Here is a 14064-nt window from a genome sequence, read left to right on the forward strand (position 1 = left end):
ACACATTTTAGGTACCATTGTAATTTCCTCATATGCAGTCTGGCATATGGTATTAGTAGTATGCAGGATGCCATGAATCCCAGGGCCTGCAGAATTTTTCTTGCAGGGAGATGGGACTTTTTTGCCAGTATTTGAAAATATTGAGTTAGTTGAACTTGTTTGTCTGCCGTGAGGTAAGCCATCTGGGCCGTTGTATTTAAGCTGGCACCCAGGAATATAATCTGTTGCAAGGGCACTAGTTTTGACTTCTTTTCATTTACTGTGTACCCTAGAGAAATTAGCAACCTTTTTACAAACGCCAGATGCTGTAGAAGAATGTCCTTTGTCTCTGCTTGAATGAGGCAGTCATCCAGGTATGGCTATATTTGAATTCCTTTTTGTCTGCAAAATGCAATTACTGGTGCCAGGCACTTTGTGAAGACCCTGGGCACAGTAGATAAGCCAAAGGGCAGTGCAGAGAATTGGTAGTGCATTGTACCAGCTTTGAATTGGAGGTATATTCTGCAATTCTGTCTGATAGGGACAAGCAGGTATGCCTCTTTGAGGTCCAGAGTAACAGACCAAGCTTTCTTGCCCAGCATGGATAGAAGCTGCTGTAATGTCAACATTTTGAATTTTGGAATATCCAGGTAAGTATTCAGAATTGAAAGGTCTAGTATGGGCCTCCAGGCCTTGTCCTTTCTGGGGACCAGAAAGAGTCTTGAGTAAAATCCTTGTCCTTGTTCTTGTTGTGGTACTTTTTGAATAGCTCTCATATCCATGAGGGCTGAAATTTGTTTTTGTGCCTCTGCCCATTGATTTTGTGGCAGGTCTGGCATTCCTTTTAGCCTTGGTAAAGCATGAAAGTGGAATCTGTAACCTTGAGTCACAATATTCAGCACCCATTTGTCTTGGGTGATTGTTTGCCAGTTTTGAGAAAAAAGTGCTAGCTTTCCCCCTAAAGGGGCTTTAAAAAGGGACGTGCTTGGAGTACGAAGGGGAAAGTCATTGTGACCGTTTCCTGTAAGGTTGAGACTTGTCCTCACCTCCTTTTGGAGTTGAGATGCCCCACTGTCATCTGTTTGAGCCTTGGGGTTGAGATCTGCCTCTTGGGCGTCTGTATCTGCCTCTCTGTGGTCTGTCTGACACTGGAAAGAACCAATTCTTTGTTGGCCTATTTCTGCTAAACAGAGGTGGATGTACCTGTAAGAAATCCTTGACTGTTTTCATAGATTTAGCTTTATCCTCCATTTTCTTTAACACCTCTTCTGCCTTAACACCAAACAAGGTATCATGCTGTAAAGCAGCATCCAATAATTTTGCCTTAACATGATCCGGTAAACTCTGTTCTTTTAACAAAGCATGTCTTCGAATCACAGAACCTGTAACTGCGGCTCTACAAGAGGCCTCTAAAGAATCAAAACCACATTGCAGAGTATGTTTTCCCACCTGTTCAACTGCATGCAATAAATCCTGCATTTCTTTACAATCAGGAGCTTCTGAGCTTGCAAGCATTTTCTGTTTTAACTGAGCCATTAAATATTGTTGGTACTTAAGCATGTGAAACTGACAATTTAAAGCTCTTACTGCTAAAGTTGCAGAAGTGTATACTTTCTTCCCCCATCTATCCAAATCTCTGTCAGAGGGTACTGGATTTTTTGCAATGGATGCCTTAACCCCTTTTGGACCCTGGAAAATAGTTTCTGGATCAGCAGAAGGGCTTTTGTAAAGAAACTTGTGACAGTCAGGGACTCTATAATACCTATCTGGCTTGGCTGGAGCAGGAGGCAAAGAATCAGGAGATAAGCTAGATTCAGAGAACACATCATCCACAATGTCTAGCACAGGCGGAATAGCCAGCGGCCCGTGTTGATGCAATAAAAGGAAATCCCTGAGCCTTTTCTTGGATTCTGAGTAATCCTGACTTTCCCAGTCGAAATGCTCCCTCATGGTATGCAAAGTTTCCCCAAAAGAGTAATCCTCAGGAGGAGAGGCTGAAGGTATAGAGATTCTTCAGCATCAGAGTCCTCATGGGGGGTAGAGAGTATCCCTGGTCTGAAGAGGAATCAGAGGAAATGGAAACCTGATCAGAGGAATCATAGTCTGTATCCTGCCTAGGCCTTTTCTCAGGAGGGGGATGGGAACCCTTGATTAGAGTAATGAGGTCTTCGGCCATTTTAAACATCTGTTTCTTAGGCATGGAGGACTGTCCAGGAGAATGCTGTACTTGTTTCTTTGTCTTTAATGGTACCTTTGTCTTGGCTGTTGTTTTAATGGTAAGTTGTGAAGGTCTGAAAACACCCTCAGAAGCCGATGCCTGTTCAGCGGCTCCGGACCCATCTGAGGGATTAGTTTCCGTAGGCCCAATAACTTGAGTTTCCAGAGACCTAGTTGTCTCCACGTGGGAGTCGGAACCGGCCTGTGGCTCTGAGATAGCGGGTGTCAGGGAGTGCGAAAGTGCCTCACTGAGAATCAGCGACTGGCCTAGAAGTGGTTTCGTCGTCAGTCTTGGACCTCGGATGCCTGTCTTTGCGCTTTTTCGGTATTGTGGTCGTCAGTTGATCTGACGGCATAGTATAATTGAACCTTCGGCCAAAGTAGTGCAAAGCAAAATCAAAACATCTTTTTATAGTGCGTTTGTTGAATCTAGCACAAAACCGACAACTAGTGATGTCGTGATCAGGGCCTAGGCATGGAATACAGTAAGACTGGAATTCCTTATGAGGTATTTGCTTCCCACAAGAAATACAATTATTAATTTTTTCTGACATCGGTCTGAAGCAAGAAAAAAGTTTCCCCAACTGGGTACTTAGCTTTATAGAAGACTTCGGATCTGAAATTCGACTTCGAAAATCTCAGGAGTCGGCCGACTGGCACTTGCGAACTGCTTCTGCTTCGGGCACCGCGCAGCAAGAAAGACTGAAGAAAATGGCGTCAGCTGCATCTTATATACCCCTGGCGCACTGACGTCAGGGAAGAAGCAACAGCAACCGACGCCAGACCAAGACTTTAGAACTCTGGCCGACTGCGGGACCACCTGATGGCTAGATAACCCAAGTGTAATGACTGCAGCAGTGTAACACGATGAACATCCGTGTCCCCTTAGTTCTGCTGGGACAGGCTGAATAGCCCTGATACTGAGAAGGGAGAGAACCTGCTGTTGGGCCTCCGCCCACTGATTTGGGGGGGGAGGTCTGGCCAACCATTTGGGTTTGGTAGTGTGTGGAAGTAGAATCTGTATCCTTGGTAAACTATGTTCAAAACCCATTTGTCCTGGGTAATGAGTTCCCAGTTTTTTGCATGCAGGGCGAGCTTTCCTCCTAAGGGAGCAAGTAGTTCAGCAGGGCTTGGAAGGGTTAAGGTTAAGTCATTGTGCCATTTTTCCATAGGGGTGTGGCTTACTACTCCCTGCTTTGGAAGTGGGAGCCCCCCACTACTTAGATCTGTGCGTAGCCTGAGACTGAAGTCTTGGAGGTCTGCTGTTCCTGGATTTCGACTGAGAAGGCCTGGAAGGGACTGGAAAGGACCAGTTCTTTGAAGGTCAATGCCTACTGAATCTGGGAGGCTGTACTTGTAGAAACTCTTTAACAGTTTGCATAGATTTAGCTTTTCCCCCCATCTTTTTGAGGACTTCCTCTGCTTTGTTGTCAAAAAGGCAGTCTTGGTTTAAGGGTGCATCCAGTAATTTAGCTTTAACATGACCTGGCAGGTTTTGTTCCTTAAGTCAAGCATGCCTTCTAAGTACAGACCCAGTGACAGCAGCCCTGCAAGATGCTTCTAAAGCATCAAAACCACATTGCAAAGTATGTTTACCAACTTGTTCTGCAGAATGCATTAAATCTTGCAAGTCTTTGTGTTCGGCAGAGTCACGAAACATCATTATTTTCTGTTTAAGTAGTCCCATAATATGCTGCTGATACTTTAACATATGAAACTGGCAATTTAGAGCCCTAATGGCCAAAGTAGCAGAAGTGTAAACCTTCTTACCCCATCTGTCTAAGGTTCTAGAATCTCTATCAGAAGGGGTAGGGTTTTTGGCAGCAGTAGCCTTAACGCCTTTTGGTCCTTGGGAAACAGTCTCTGGATCTGCAGTAGGATTCTTAAAGAGGAACTTGTGAGAGTCAGGTACTCTGCAGTTCCTGTCAGGTTTTCTGGGAGCTAGATTTAAAGTGTCTGGGGTAAGGCTAAATTCCAAGAAAACATCATCTACAATAGCCAGAACAGGAGGGATAGCTAGATGCCTGTGTTGAGGCAGGAGTAAGAATTCCTTAAGTCTCTTTTTAGACTCAGAATAGTCCTGGCTTTCCCAGCGGAAATGTTCCCTAAGGGTATGCAAAGTTTCACCAAAAGAAAAATCTTCTGGAGGAGAAGCAAAGGGAATGGAATCCTCTGCATCAGAATCCTCATAAGTATAAAAGGGCAAATCCTGGTAATCAGAAGGTGCAGAGATATCAGGTTCCTGATCAGAAGAATCAGAAAGAAAATCAGTTCTAGGTCTCTTAGAGGGGGAAGGCTGGCTTCCCCTAATTAAGGTAATAAGGTCTTCAGCCATTCTAAGCATTTGTTTTTGGGGCATATGGGCCTGAGTCATCGGTTTGGTCGTTGGTTTTCTAGGCGTAGTGCGAGTTTTAGGCCTGAGGAATTCGGTACTTCTAGATGGAAATGATGCTGTCTGTTTAATATGAAAGTCTGAAGGCCTGAATATACCCTCAGAAGCCGGTGCCTGCACAGCGGCTCCGAACCCATCCAAGGTAGAGACATCCACAGGTTCCATAGTCGAAAAAGCATCTTGCGGCATACCGGACTCTGAATGGGCCTCAATAGAGGCCTGCGAATCTGTAGTAGCAGGTATCAGGGGCTGCGTAAGCGCCTCACTGGCTACCGGTGGACTGGCGACTAGCTTAATGGAAGCGTCGTCGGCAGTTTTGGACCTTTGAGGTCAGTCTCTGTCGTTACAATTACATTTTTTCGGAAGATCGATAGTCAGATGGCTTAACGAAGCCATTTTGGAGTACATAGATCAAGAACGAAAGTATTTAGCTACAAAAATAGCACGACGACGAATAGTTCGGGCGTTGAACAAGGCACAAAATCGACAGTGAGGGACGTCGTGGTCTGAGCCTAAACAGGTGACGCAGTAAGAATGAAAATCTCTACGAGGTATTTGCTTTCCACATGCAAGACAATTGTTAATTTTTTCTGACATCGGTTAGAGCAAGAAAAAAAGATCCCCAACGGGGTACTTATCTTTTTTTTTTTTTTGAAGACTTCGGGTCTGAAACTCGAAAATGAAAATTTCAGGAGTTGGCCGACCGGCACTTGTGAACCGCTTCTGCTTCGGGCACTGCACGGCAAGAAAGACTGATGTAATGGAGTCGGCTGCATGTTTTATACCCCTGATGACCTGACGTCATGGAAGAAGCGACAACTGGTGGTTGTAGGGGGAGGCAAATAGGTCCATCTTCGGAGTACCCCATTTCTGGGTCACAAGCCTGAAGGTGTTGTGGTTTAATTGCCACTCATGTAGGTCTAGGAGATTTCTGCTTAAGTTGTCTGCCAGAGAGTTTTGGTTGCCTGGCAGAAATTGAGCTAGCAGGTGAATATGCATAGCTGAGGCAGTGTTCCACAGGGTCTTGGCTAGCCTGCAGAGTGGGTTCCCCCCTGCTTGTTTATGTATCACATCACTGTGGTGTTGTCGGTTTTGATTAGTAAAGGCCCTGGTGAGAAAAGGGATTGGAAAGCTGTCAGAGCGTGTTGAACAGCTCGCATCTCTTTTAGGTTGATGTGCAGATGAATTTGATTTGGCTCCAGTGGCCCTGAATGCACCTGCCGTCCAGATGTGCACCCCAGGCATAATCTGATACATCTGTGGTTAGGGTCTGGGCAGTGAGGGGTTGTGTAAAGGGAAGCCCCTTGTTGTGGTTGCATGCTGCTGCCCACCAAAGGAACTCCTTCCTTAGACAAGGTATCATAGGTATGATCGTTTCCAGGTCCTGTGAATGCTGGCAGCAAAGACTTATTAAGTACCACTGAAGTTTCTTCATATGAAGTCTGGCATATGGAATTAGTAGAATGAAGGAGGCCATGAACCCTACAGCCTGCAGGATTTTCCTTGAGGATAGCTGGGTTCTGGTGGCCATTTTAGCGAAGTAGCTTGTCAGATAGGCTTGTTTTTCTGGAGTAAGGAATGCCATCTGGGATGCTGTGCCCAAGCTTGCTCCCAGGAATACAATTTTTTGACTGGGGGCTAGTTTGGATTTCTTTTCGTTGATAATGTACCCCAGTGAGTTTAGAAGGTCCTTTACAAATGCCAGTTGCTGCAACAGCTTTTCCTGTCTGCCTGAATTTGGCAATTGTCCAAGTAGGGGTAAATTTAAATATTTATCTGTCTGCAATAGTCAATGGTTGGAGCCAGGCATTTTGTGAAAACTCTGGGAGCAGTGGATAAGCCAAAGGGAAGTGCAGAGAACTGATAATGCATATATCCTGCCCTAAAACGTAGATATTTCCTGCAGAAGTCCCTTATTGTAATGTGCAGATAGGCCTCCTTTAGGTCTAGGGTGGCTAACCAGGTGTCTTTGGACAGCATAGGGAGAAGCTGCTGTAGGGTGAGCATTTTGAATTTTGGTACCACAAAGAAGGTGTTTAGAATGGATAGATCTAAGACTGGGTGCCAGGTGCCCTCTTTTCTGGGTACCAGGAAAAGTGTGGAATAAAAACCTTGGCCTATCTGTTCTGCAGGAACAGGCTGAATTACCCTTATGGAGAGCAGGGACTGAACTTGTTTTTTTCCTGGTTTGGAGGAAGATCTGGGAACCCTTTTGGGGGTGGCAGCATGTGGAAATAAAATTTGTACCCCTGGGATACTATGTTGAGGACCCATAGATCGTTGGTGATGGAGGTCCAGTTTTTTGCATGGTGGGCAAGCTTTCCTCCTAGGGGCGCGAGCAATTGGGCAGAGGTTAAGGGGTGGAGTTGAGAAGTCATTGTGAATTCTTTCCGTAAGGGGGTGGCTTAGCACTCCCTGCTTTAGAAGTGGAGGTACTCCACTACTTAGATCTCTGCATACCCTGAGACTGTGTTTGGGGGGGGTCTAGTTCCCCTGGGTCTAGTTTGAGATGTCCTTGAGGGTGCTGGAAAGGACCAATGTTTTGAGGGGCAATGCCTATTAAATCTTGGAGGCTGCACCTGCAAAAAAATCTTTGACTGTCTGCATAGACTTAGCCTTTTTCTTCCATATTTTTTAAAACCTCTTCTGCTTTGGTGACAAACAGATTGTCCTTGTTCAGAGGAGCGTCCAATAATTTTGATTTGACATGGTCTGCTCCTTAAGCCAGACATGTCTTCTAAGTACAGAACCTGTGACTGCTGCCCTGCAAGATGCTTCTCGGGTGTCAAACCCACACTGAAGGGTATACTTACTGACTTGGCTTGCAGAATGCATAAGCTCCTGTAATTCTTTATTTTCTGCACAGTCAGGAAAGGTAGATAATTTTTGCTTAAGTTCCATAGTATGTTGCTGGTATTTCAGCATGTGGAACTGACAATTTAATGCTCTAATGGTGAGAGTTGCAGGTGGTGTATACTTTTTTACCCCATCTGTGTAAAGCTTGGGAATCCCTGTCCAAGGGGGTAGGATTCTTAGCTGTAGCTGCTTTTATTCCTTTTGAAGAGAAATTTGTGAGAATCAGGGACTCGGTAGTACCTGTCAGGTTTCCTTGGAGCAGGGTGTAAAATATCAGAGGAGTTAGACCGGATTCCATAAAGACATCATCCACAAAATCCAGAGGAGGGACAGCAAAGTGTCTGTGCTGTGGTAGATCTAAAAATTCCCAGAGTCTCTTTTTGGACTGAGGATAGTCCTGGCATTCCCACTGAAAATGCTCTCTCAAAGTATGTAGGATTTCACCAAAAGAAAAATCCTCTGGAGGGGAGGCAGAAGGAATGGATTCCTCTGCATCTGAATCCTTATATGCAGATAAGGGTATGTCTTCATAATCAGAAACCTCACAGTCATCGGACTCTTGGTCAGATAAAGCTGCTGCAGACAAGTCTCTTTTTCTTTTAGCAGGTGAAGGCTAGCTTCCCCTAATCAGCATGATCAGGTCTTCTGCCATTTTAAGCATCTGAGATTGTGGCAAGGAAACAGGCACTTGAGATTGGGTCATCGTTTTTTAGGCGTAGCTCGTACTCTTGGCCTTAGAAACTCAGTAGTTTTAGAAAGAACTGAAGACGGGAAAGAAGTCTGTTTGTGTCAAATATCGGTAGTGCGAAGAGCTTCCTCAGAAGCCGGTGCCTGCACAGCGGATCTGGACCCATCCAAGGTAGAGACATTCGCAGGTTCCATAGTCAAAGAAGAGTCTTGCGGCATACTGGACTCCAAATGGGTCTCGGTAGCGGCCTGTGAATCCATCGAAGTGGGCATCACGGGCTGCGAAAGCGCCTGAGTACCGGCGACTAGCTTAACAGAAGCGTCTTCTACAGTTTTGGACCTGTGTGGTCTGTCTCTGTCTTTATCCTTACGTTTTTTCGGAAAATCGGTACATTGAGAATGAAAGTATTTAGCTACAACAAGGGCCCGATGACGAATAGTTCGGGCATTGAACAAAGCACAAAACCGACAATGAGGTACGTTGTGGTCTGGGCCTAAACAGGTGACGGAGTAAGAATAAAAATCTGCTTTCCACAGACAAGACAATTGTTAACTTTTTCTGACATCGGTTAGAGCAAGAAAAAAGGATACCTAATGGGGTACTTAGCTTTAGAAGACTTCAATATGATTCAATTTCAGAAATGAAAACTCAGGTAGCAGCCGACCGGCACTCGTGTGAACTGCTTCTGGCTCCTCGCAAGAACGACTGATGTAATGGTGTCGGCTGCCAGTTTTTATACCTCTGACGACCTGACGTCAGTACTGAAGCGACAGCAACTGACGCAGAAATACTAAGCTTCTGGTATTTGGCCCGATTGAGGGCTACCCCTGGCAGGATAACCCAAGTGTGATGACTGCAACAGTGAAACACGAAGAACATCTGAAGTTCTCAACTGTTATTATTCAACTTTAAACATTCACATTTTATCCATCACAGTACCTTAACACAGTCTGCCTAGCAGATCAACATCCTGAGCCCACACCGGAAACTTGTATCTCCTCCCTGACTCAGATGTCTCATCTACCACTATATCCACGATACCACAGCTACCATGATTACAAACTGACAACAGAGTGTTAGGAAAATATAGGTACACTTTGAAAGAGTCAAACATGCTGCAGTACAATGTCTTTCTTAGAGATGGCCTTCCAACATTAACACCTTGTGTTTACTCATTGGTTATAGTACAGCCAAACTCTGATGTCTGCATTTAGCTCCAATAACCACAAAAACGTTAAAATGCCAAATACATTTTACTTGTACTTACTCGCACATGACTGTATCTCTGAAGGGCTTTCTGCTTAAGTTCTTCCACTGCAGATTAAAAAAAAATGAAAGAAAGATAAGCCAGAAAACAATCAAATATTAGTTTACATTTTTAGCATGGACTTTTACTCCAGTATTTGTCTCTGAAGTACTGTATATATTTAACAAAGTTTAAAGAGAATATGTCTGACAAACATCAGTGTTCTACTACAGCTGTCCCCTTAATCACAATACATTTTCTAAAAAAAAAAAAAAAAAAAATTACTGACTCTGCCCATCAACAGTGCAATGAGTGGCAACATTCAGGAAAGTAATCTTATACACAGCACAATCTCGTGAAATACACAAGACTACATTCAGTTAGGCATTCCTCCTTTTCTCTCGCAATCTAAATATAAATTAACAGAATGTTCTAAACACTGTATATCTGAGAGATTATTCAACAGTGGGTGTATCAGAAGATTGATGACACTGAATGGCAACATTATGCCTTCAGCTAGAAGAGTCACAGCTCCTTGAGGAAAAAAGCATTTGTGATTACTTTATTAAAGACGGTAGAAATCTTCTGGTTGTTTGGTAAAGTAGCGATGGACCATCAATCAGATTCCTGTGTTAGTAGATACATGCACAATAAATGTCATTATGAGCAATAATGACAGCTGCATGCCAGGTATGCTATGGCATCCAGCATTCAAAATGTCTTCTCCCAGTAACCATGTAGCAATGATCATGCAAATCTTCCACTAGGAGGTATTGTTCTCCTTCCCTTCTCTCTCTCTGCAGAACTCGATAGCATGCACTTAGCTGCTTCATTCTATCACCAGGACAGGCTTACTAGTAGACAGGTATAATTTTTGAAACTAGACCTGTTGGCAGCATGCATCTGCATCAGTAGACCAGTAACATGCTGCAGTGTTTGACAGACTAACCTGCACCTCTACTGGCTTACTCAAGAGAAAATGGCAACCATTTACTGGATCTCCGAAAGAAATGAAACTGAAAATAACTAGTGCTCTAAATCAAAGCATCATCTCCTTTCGTCTGATCCCGGTTAGGGTTTACCACAGCAGAACAACGGTCCGCTGTGCTCTAAATCCCAGCAACAGTATTTTAGCTTCAACCAGCAATACAGTACAGTTTTGTACCTACCATAAATGTAGATGTTCGAGTGTACACCCTGCTGCAGTCATCACACTTGGGTTATCCTGTCGTCAGGCGGTCCCGCAGTCGGCCGGAATTCCAAAGTCTTGGTCAGGCGTCGGTTGCTGTCGCTTCTTCCCTGACGTCAGTGCGCCAGGGGTATATATAATGCATCCGACGCCATTTTCTTCAGTTTTTCTTGCCCCAGATGTCAGATGCCCCCAAAAAGGTGGTCAGTAATTAGTACCAAATTCAGTAATTTTTGCACAAACACAAAATCCCTCCAGCTATAAGCAAATACATCAGGAAGGTATTGTAGAGATTTAGCCAGTTAGATCAGAGGGGATGGAGGGAGGGTAACCTGGACTGCAGCAGGGTGTACACTCGAACATCTACATTTATGGTAGGTACAAAACTGTACTATGTTCATCGTGTTACCCTGCTGCAGTCATCACACTTGGGTAGAATCCCAAAGCTAAGGATGGGTGGAGGAGTTATAGAGGGTTAGAGGAGGCTAGTAGGCCCTGCAGAACTGCAGTGGCGAAGCCAGCTCTAGTCTTAGAGTAAAGTAGTAAGTGATAGTGTTTGGTAAAGGTGTGTACTAAACTCCAAGTTGCAGCTTCCAGAATGTCCTTGATTGGAACCCCCCTGAGGAAGGCTATAGATGCAGCTGTTGCCCTGGTAGAGTGGGGCCTAATGGTAGCAGGAACTGGTTTTCCATGATGGGTATAGCAAAAACGAATGCAATGCCCTATCCATTTGGAAATGGTTTGTTTTGATATAGCCTTCCCTTGTGAAGCTGTAGCATAGGATACAAAGAGCTGGTCAGATTTTCTGAAAGTCTTAGTTTTATCCAAGTAGTAACGAAGTTGTCTGTGAATGTCCAAGGAATGCAAGAGTCTTTCTCCTTTGTTCTGTGGATTTGGGAAGAAGGTGGGTAAGTGGATGGTTTGATTTAAAGCCACACTGGAAACCACCTTAGGCATGAAGGAAGGATTAGTTCGTAGAGAAACTCTGTCTTGATGGAAAATGAGGAAAGGTTCCACTGCCATTAGTGCCTGCAGCTCTGAGACTCTTCTAGCTGAAGTTATTGCTAGCAGCAGGGCAGTCTTCCATGATAGAAACTGTAGATCTGCAGAGAAAGCTGGTTCAAATGGAGGTAGCGTAAGTTTTTCCAGAACAAAATTGAGGTCCCATGTTGGTGTAGGTGCTCTCCTGGGGGGCCTAATGTTTTTTGCGCCTCTGAGGAACTGCCTTAGAAGTGGATGGGAAAATAAGGGTGGATCCGTGTTGTAGTGGGCTGAAATAGCTGATGCATGGATTTTAATGGAAGAAAAAGAAAGTCCTTTGTGCAACATCTCAGTTAAGTACTGTAGAATCTGAGGCATGTGAGGCTGAAGTGTGTTTTGGCCTTTAGCTTGGTTCCAGGCGCAAAACTTTTTCCATTTATCCGAAAAGGCCTTCCTGGTGCTGGGCCTCCTAGCTTCCAGAATAACATCCATAACTGCTTGGGAAAGAGGAGCTGGCTGGATGCTTAGGTGATTTGCCATGCAGCCAGATTTAAGGTTTTGAGCTGGCTGTGAAGAATCTGATTGTTTTGCTGTGTGAGCAAATGGGCAATTTGTGGTAAAATCCAAGGTGGGCCCTGGGCCATATTTCTCAATAGTGGGTACCAGTGCTGGCGTAGCCAGTCTGGGGCTATGAGTATCAGTCGTGGTCTCTCATTTCTGACTTTCAGAAGCACCTTTCTGAGGAGAGGCAATGGAGGGAAGGCATATAATGTCAGGTTTTTCCAACTGAATGAGAGTGCGTCCACTTTCCAAGCTTGATGGTGAAGTGTCCTTGTACAAAATTTTGTTAGTTGATAGTTTTGAGGACTGGCAAACAGGTCTATGTCTGGAAGGCCCCATTTTTGAGTTATCATTGCAAATACTCGTGGATCCAGTTTCCACTCATGGGGATCCATGATGTTTCTGCTGAGGTCGTCTGCCAATGTGTTCTTTTTTCCTGGCAGGAATTGAGCTTGTAACTGAACTTGATAAGCCAGAGCTGTGTTCCACAAGGTCATTGCTTGCCTGCAAAGAGGGTAGGAGTGTGTACCCCACTTGTTTGTTTATGTACCACATCACTGTGGTGTTGTCCGTCCTTATTATACGTTGTCCTGGATGTAATAGATTCTTAAAGGCGGTCAGAGCATTCTGTACAGCTAGCATCTCTTTTTGATTGATGTGCAGATTCCTTTGATCTGCAGTCCATATGCCTTGAACGCACTGTCCTGCCATGTGTGCCCCCCAGGTGTAGTCCGATGCATCTGTTGTCATAGTTTGCCTGGCTGGGGGCAAGGTGAAAGGCTGACCCTTGTTGAGGTGACATGCCTGTGACCACCATAGAAACTCCTGTTGTAGGCAGGGAATGAGAGATATCATTGTGTCCAAGCTGTGGCTGTGTTCAGACCATACGCTTTTTGGGTACCACTGTAATTTCCTCATGCAGCTTTGCAAATGGTATTAGTAGTATGCAAGATGCCATGAAGCCCAAGGCCTGCAGAATTTTTCTTGCAGGTAGCTGGGTCTTTGTTGCCATTGTTTTGAAATATTGAGTCAGTTGTAGTTGTTTGTCTGGCATCAGATAAGCCTTCTGGGCCATTGTATTCAAGCTGGCACCCAGGAATGTCATATTTTGTGAGGGTACTAGTTTTGATTTCTTTTCGTTTACTGTGTACCCCAGGCAACTTAGAAGATGTTTTACAAAAGCCAGATGTTGTAAGAGGGTGCCCTTGCTTTCTGCTTGGATGAGGCAGTCGTCCAGGTATGGGTATATTTGAATTCCTCTTTGTCTGCAGAATGCAATTACTGGTGCCAGGCATTTTGTGAAGCCCCTGGGCGCAGTAGATAAGCCAAAGGGCAGTGCAGAGAATTGGTAATGGGTTGAACCTGCAATGAAACGGAGGTATCTTCTGCAACTTTGTCTGATAGGGACATGCAGGTATGCCTCCTTGAGGTCCAACGTTACTAGCCATGCTTTCTTGCCCAACATGGGAAGAAGCTGCTGTAGTGTTAGCATCTTGAATTTGGGTACTTGTAAGAAGGTGTTTAGAACTGAAAGGTCCAGAATTGGTCTCCAGGCATTGCCCTTTCTGGGGACTAGAAAAAAGTCTTGAGTAAAATCCTTGGCCTTGCTCCCGTGTAGGTACCAGTTGAATGGCTCTCATGTCCATGAGAGCTGTAATTTGTTTTTGTGCCTCTGCCCATTGATTTTGTGGCAGGTTTGGCATTCCTCTTTTCATTGGCAAGGTGTGAAAATGGAATCTGTATCCTTGTGAAATTATGTCTAGGACCCATTTGTCCTTTGTGACAATGTGCCAGTTGTCTGAAAAGTGCGAGTTTTCCTCCCAAGGGGGCTGCCAAGAGAGTGTTGCTTGGCCAGATGAGGTGCAAGTCATTGAGTTTGCCTTCTGGTAGTTTGGGACCTGTCTTCTCCTCCCTTCTGTGTTGCAGTGCCCCATTGTCGAGGTTTGTACTGGGCT

At 44.7% G+C, this 14064-nt stretch overlaps 1 protein-coding gene across 2 annotated transcripts in view; it reads right to left on the reverse strand.

The window, feature by feature from the left end:
• Positions 1-14064, reverse strand: part of NLE1 (notchless homolog 1) — a 691532-nt gene that overhangs the window by 221215 nt on the left and 456253 nt on the right. For both annotated transcript variants that reach the window (XM_044054321.1, XM_044054322.1), the window contains exon 9: positions 9400-9446. In XM_044054321.1, coding sequence (XP_043910256.1) covers positions 9400-9446 — 47 coding nt within the window. The remainder of the gene's footprint in view (positions 1-9399; positions 9447-14064) is intronic.

Source organism: Protopterus annectens, chromosome 13.part0 (assembly GCF_019279795.1).
Source record: "Protopterus annectens isolate FY-2018-M chromosome 13.part0, PAN1.0, whole genome shotgun sequence".
Taxonomy (NCBI): domain Eukaryota; kingdom Metazoa; phylum Chordata; order Ceratodontiformes; family Protopteridae; genus Protopterus; species Protopterus annectens.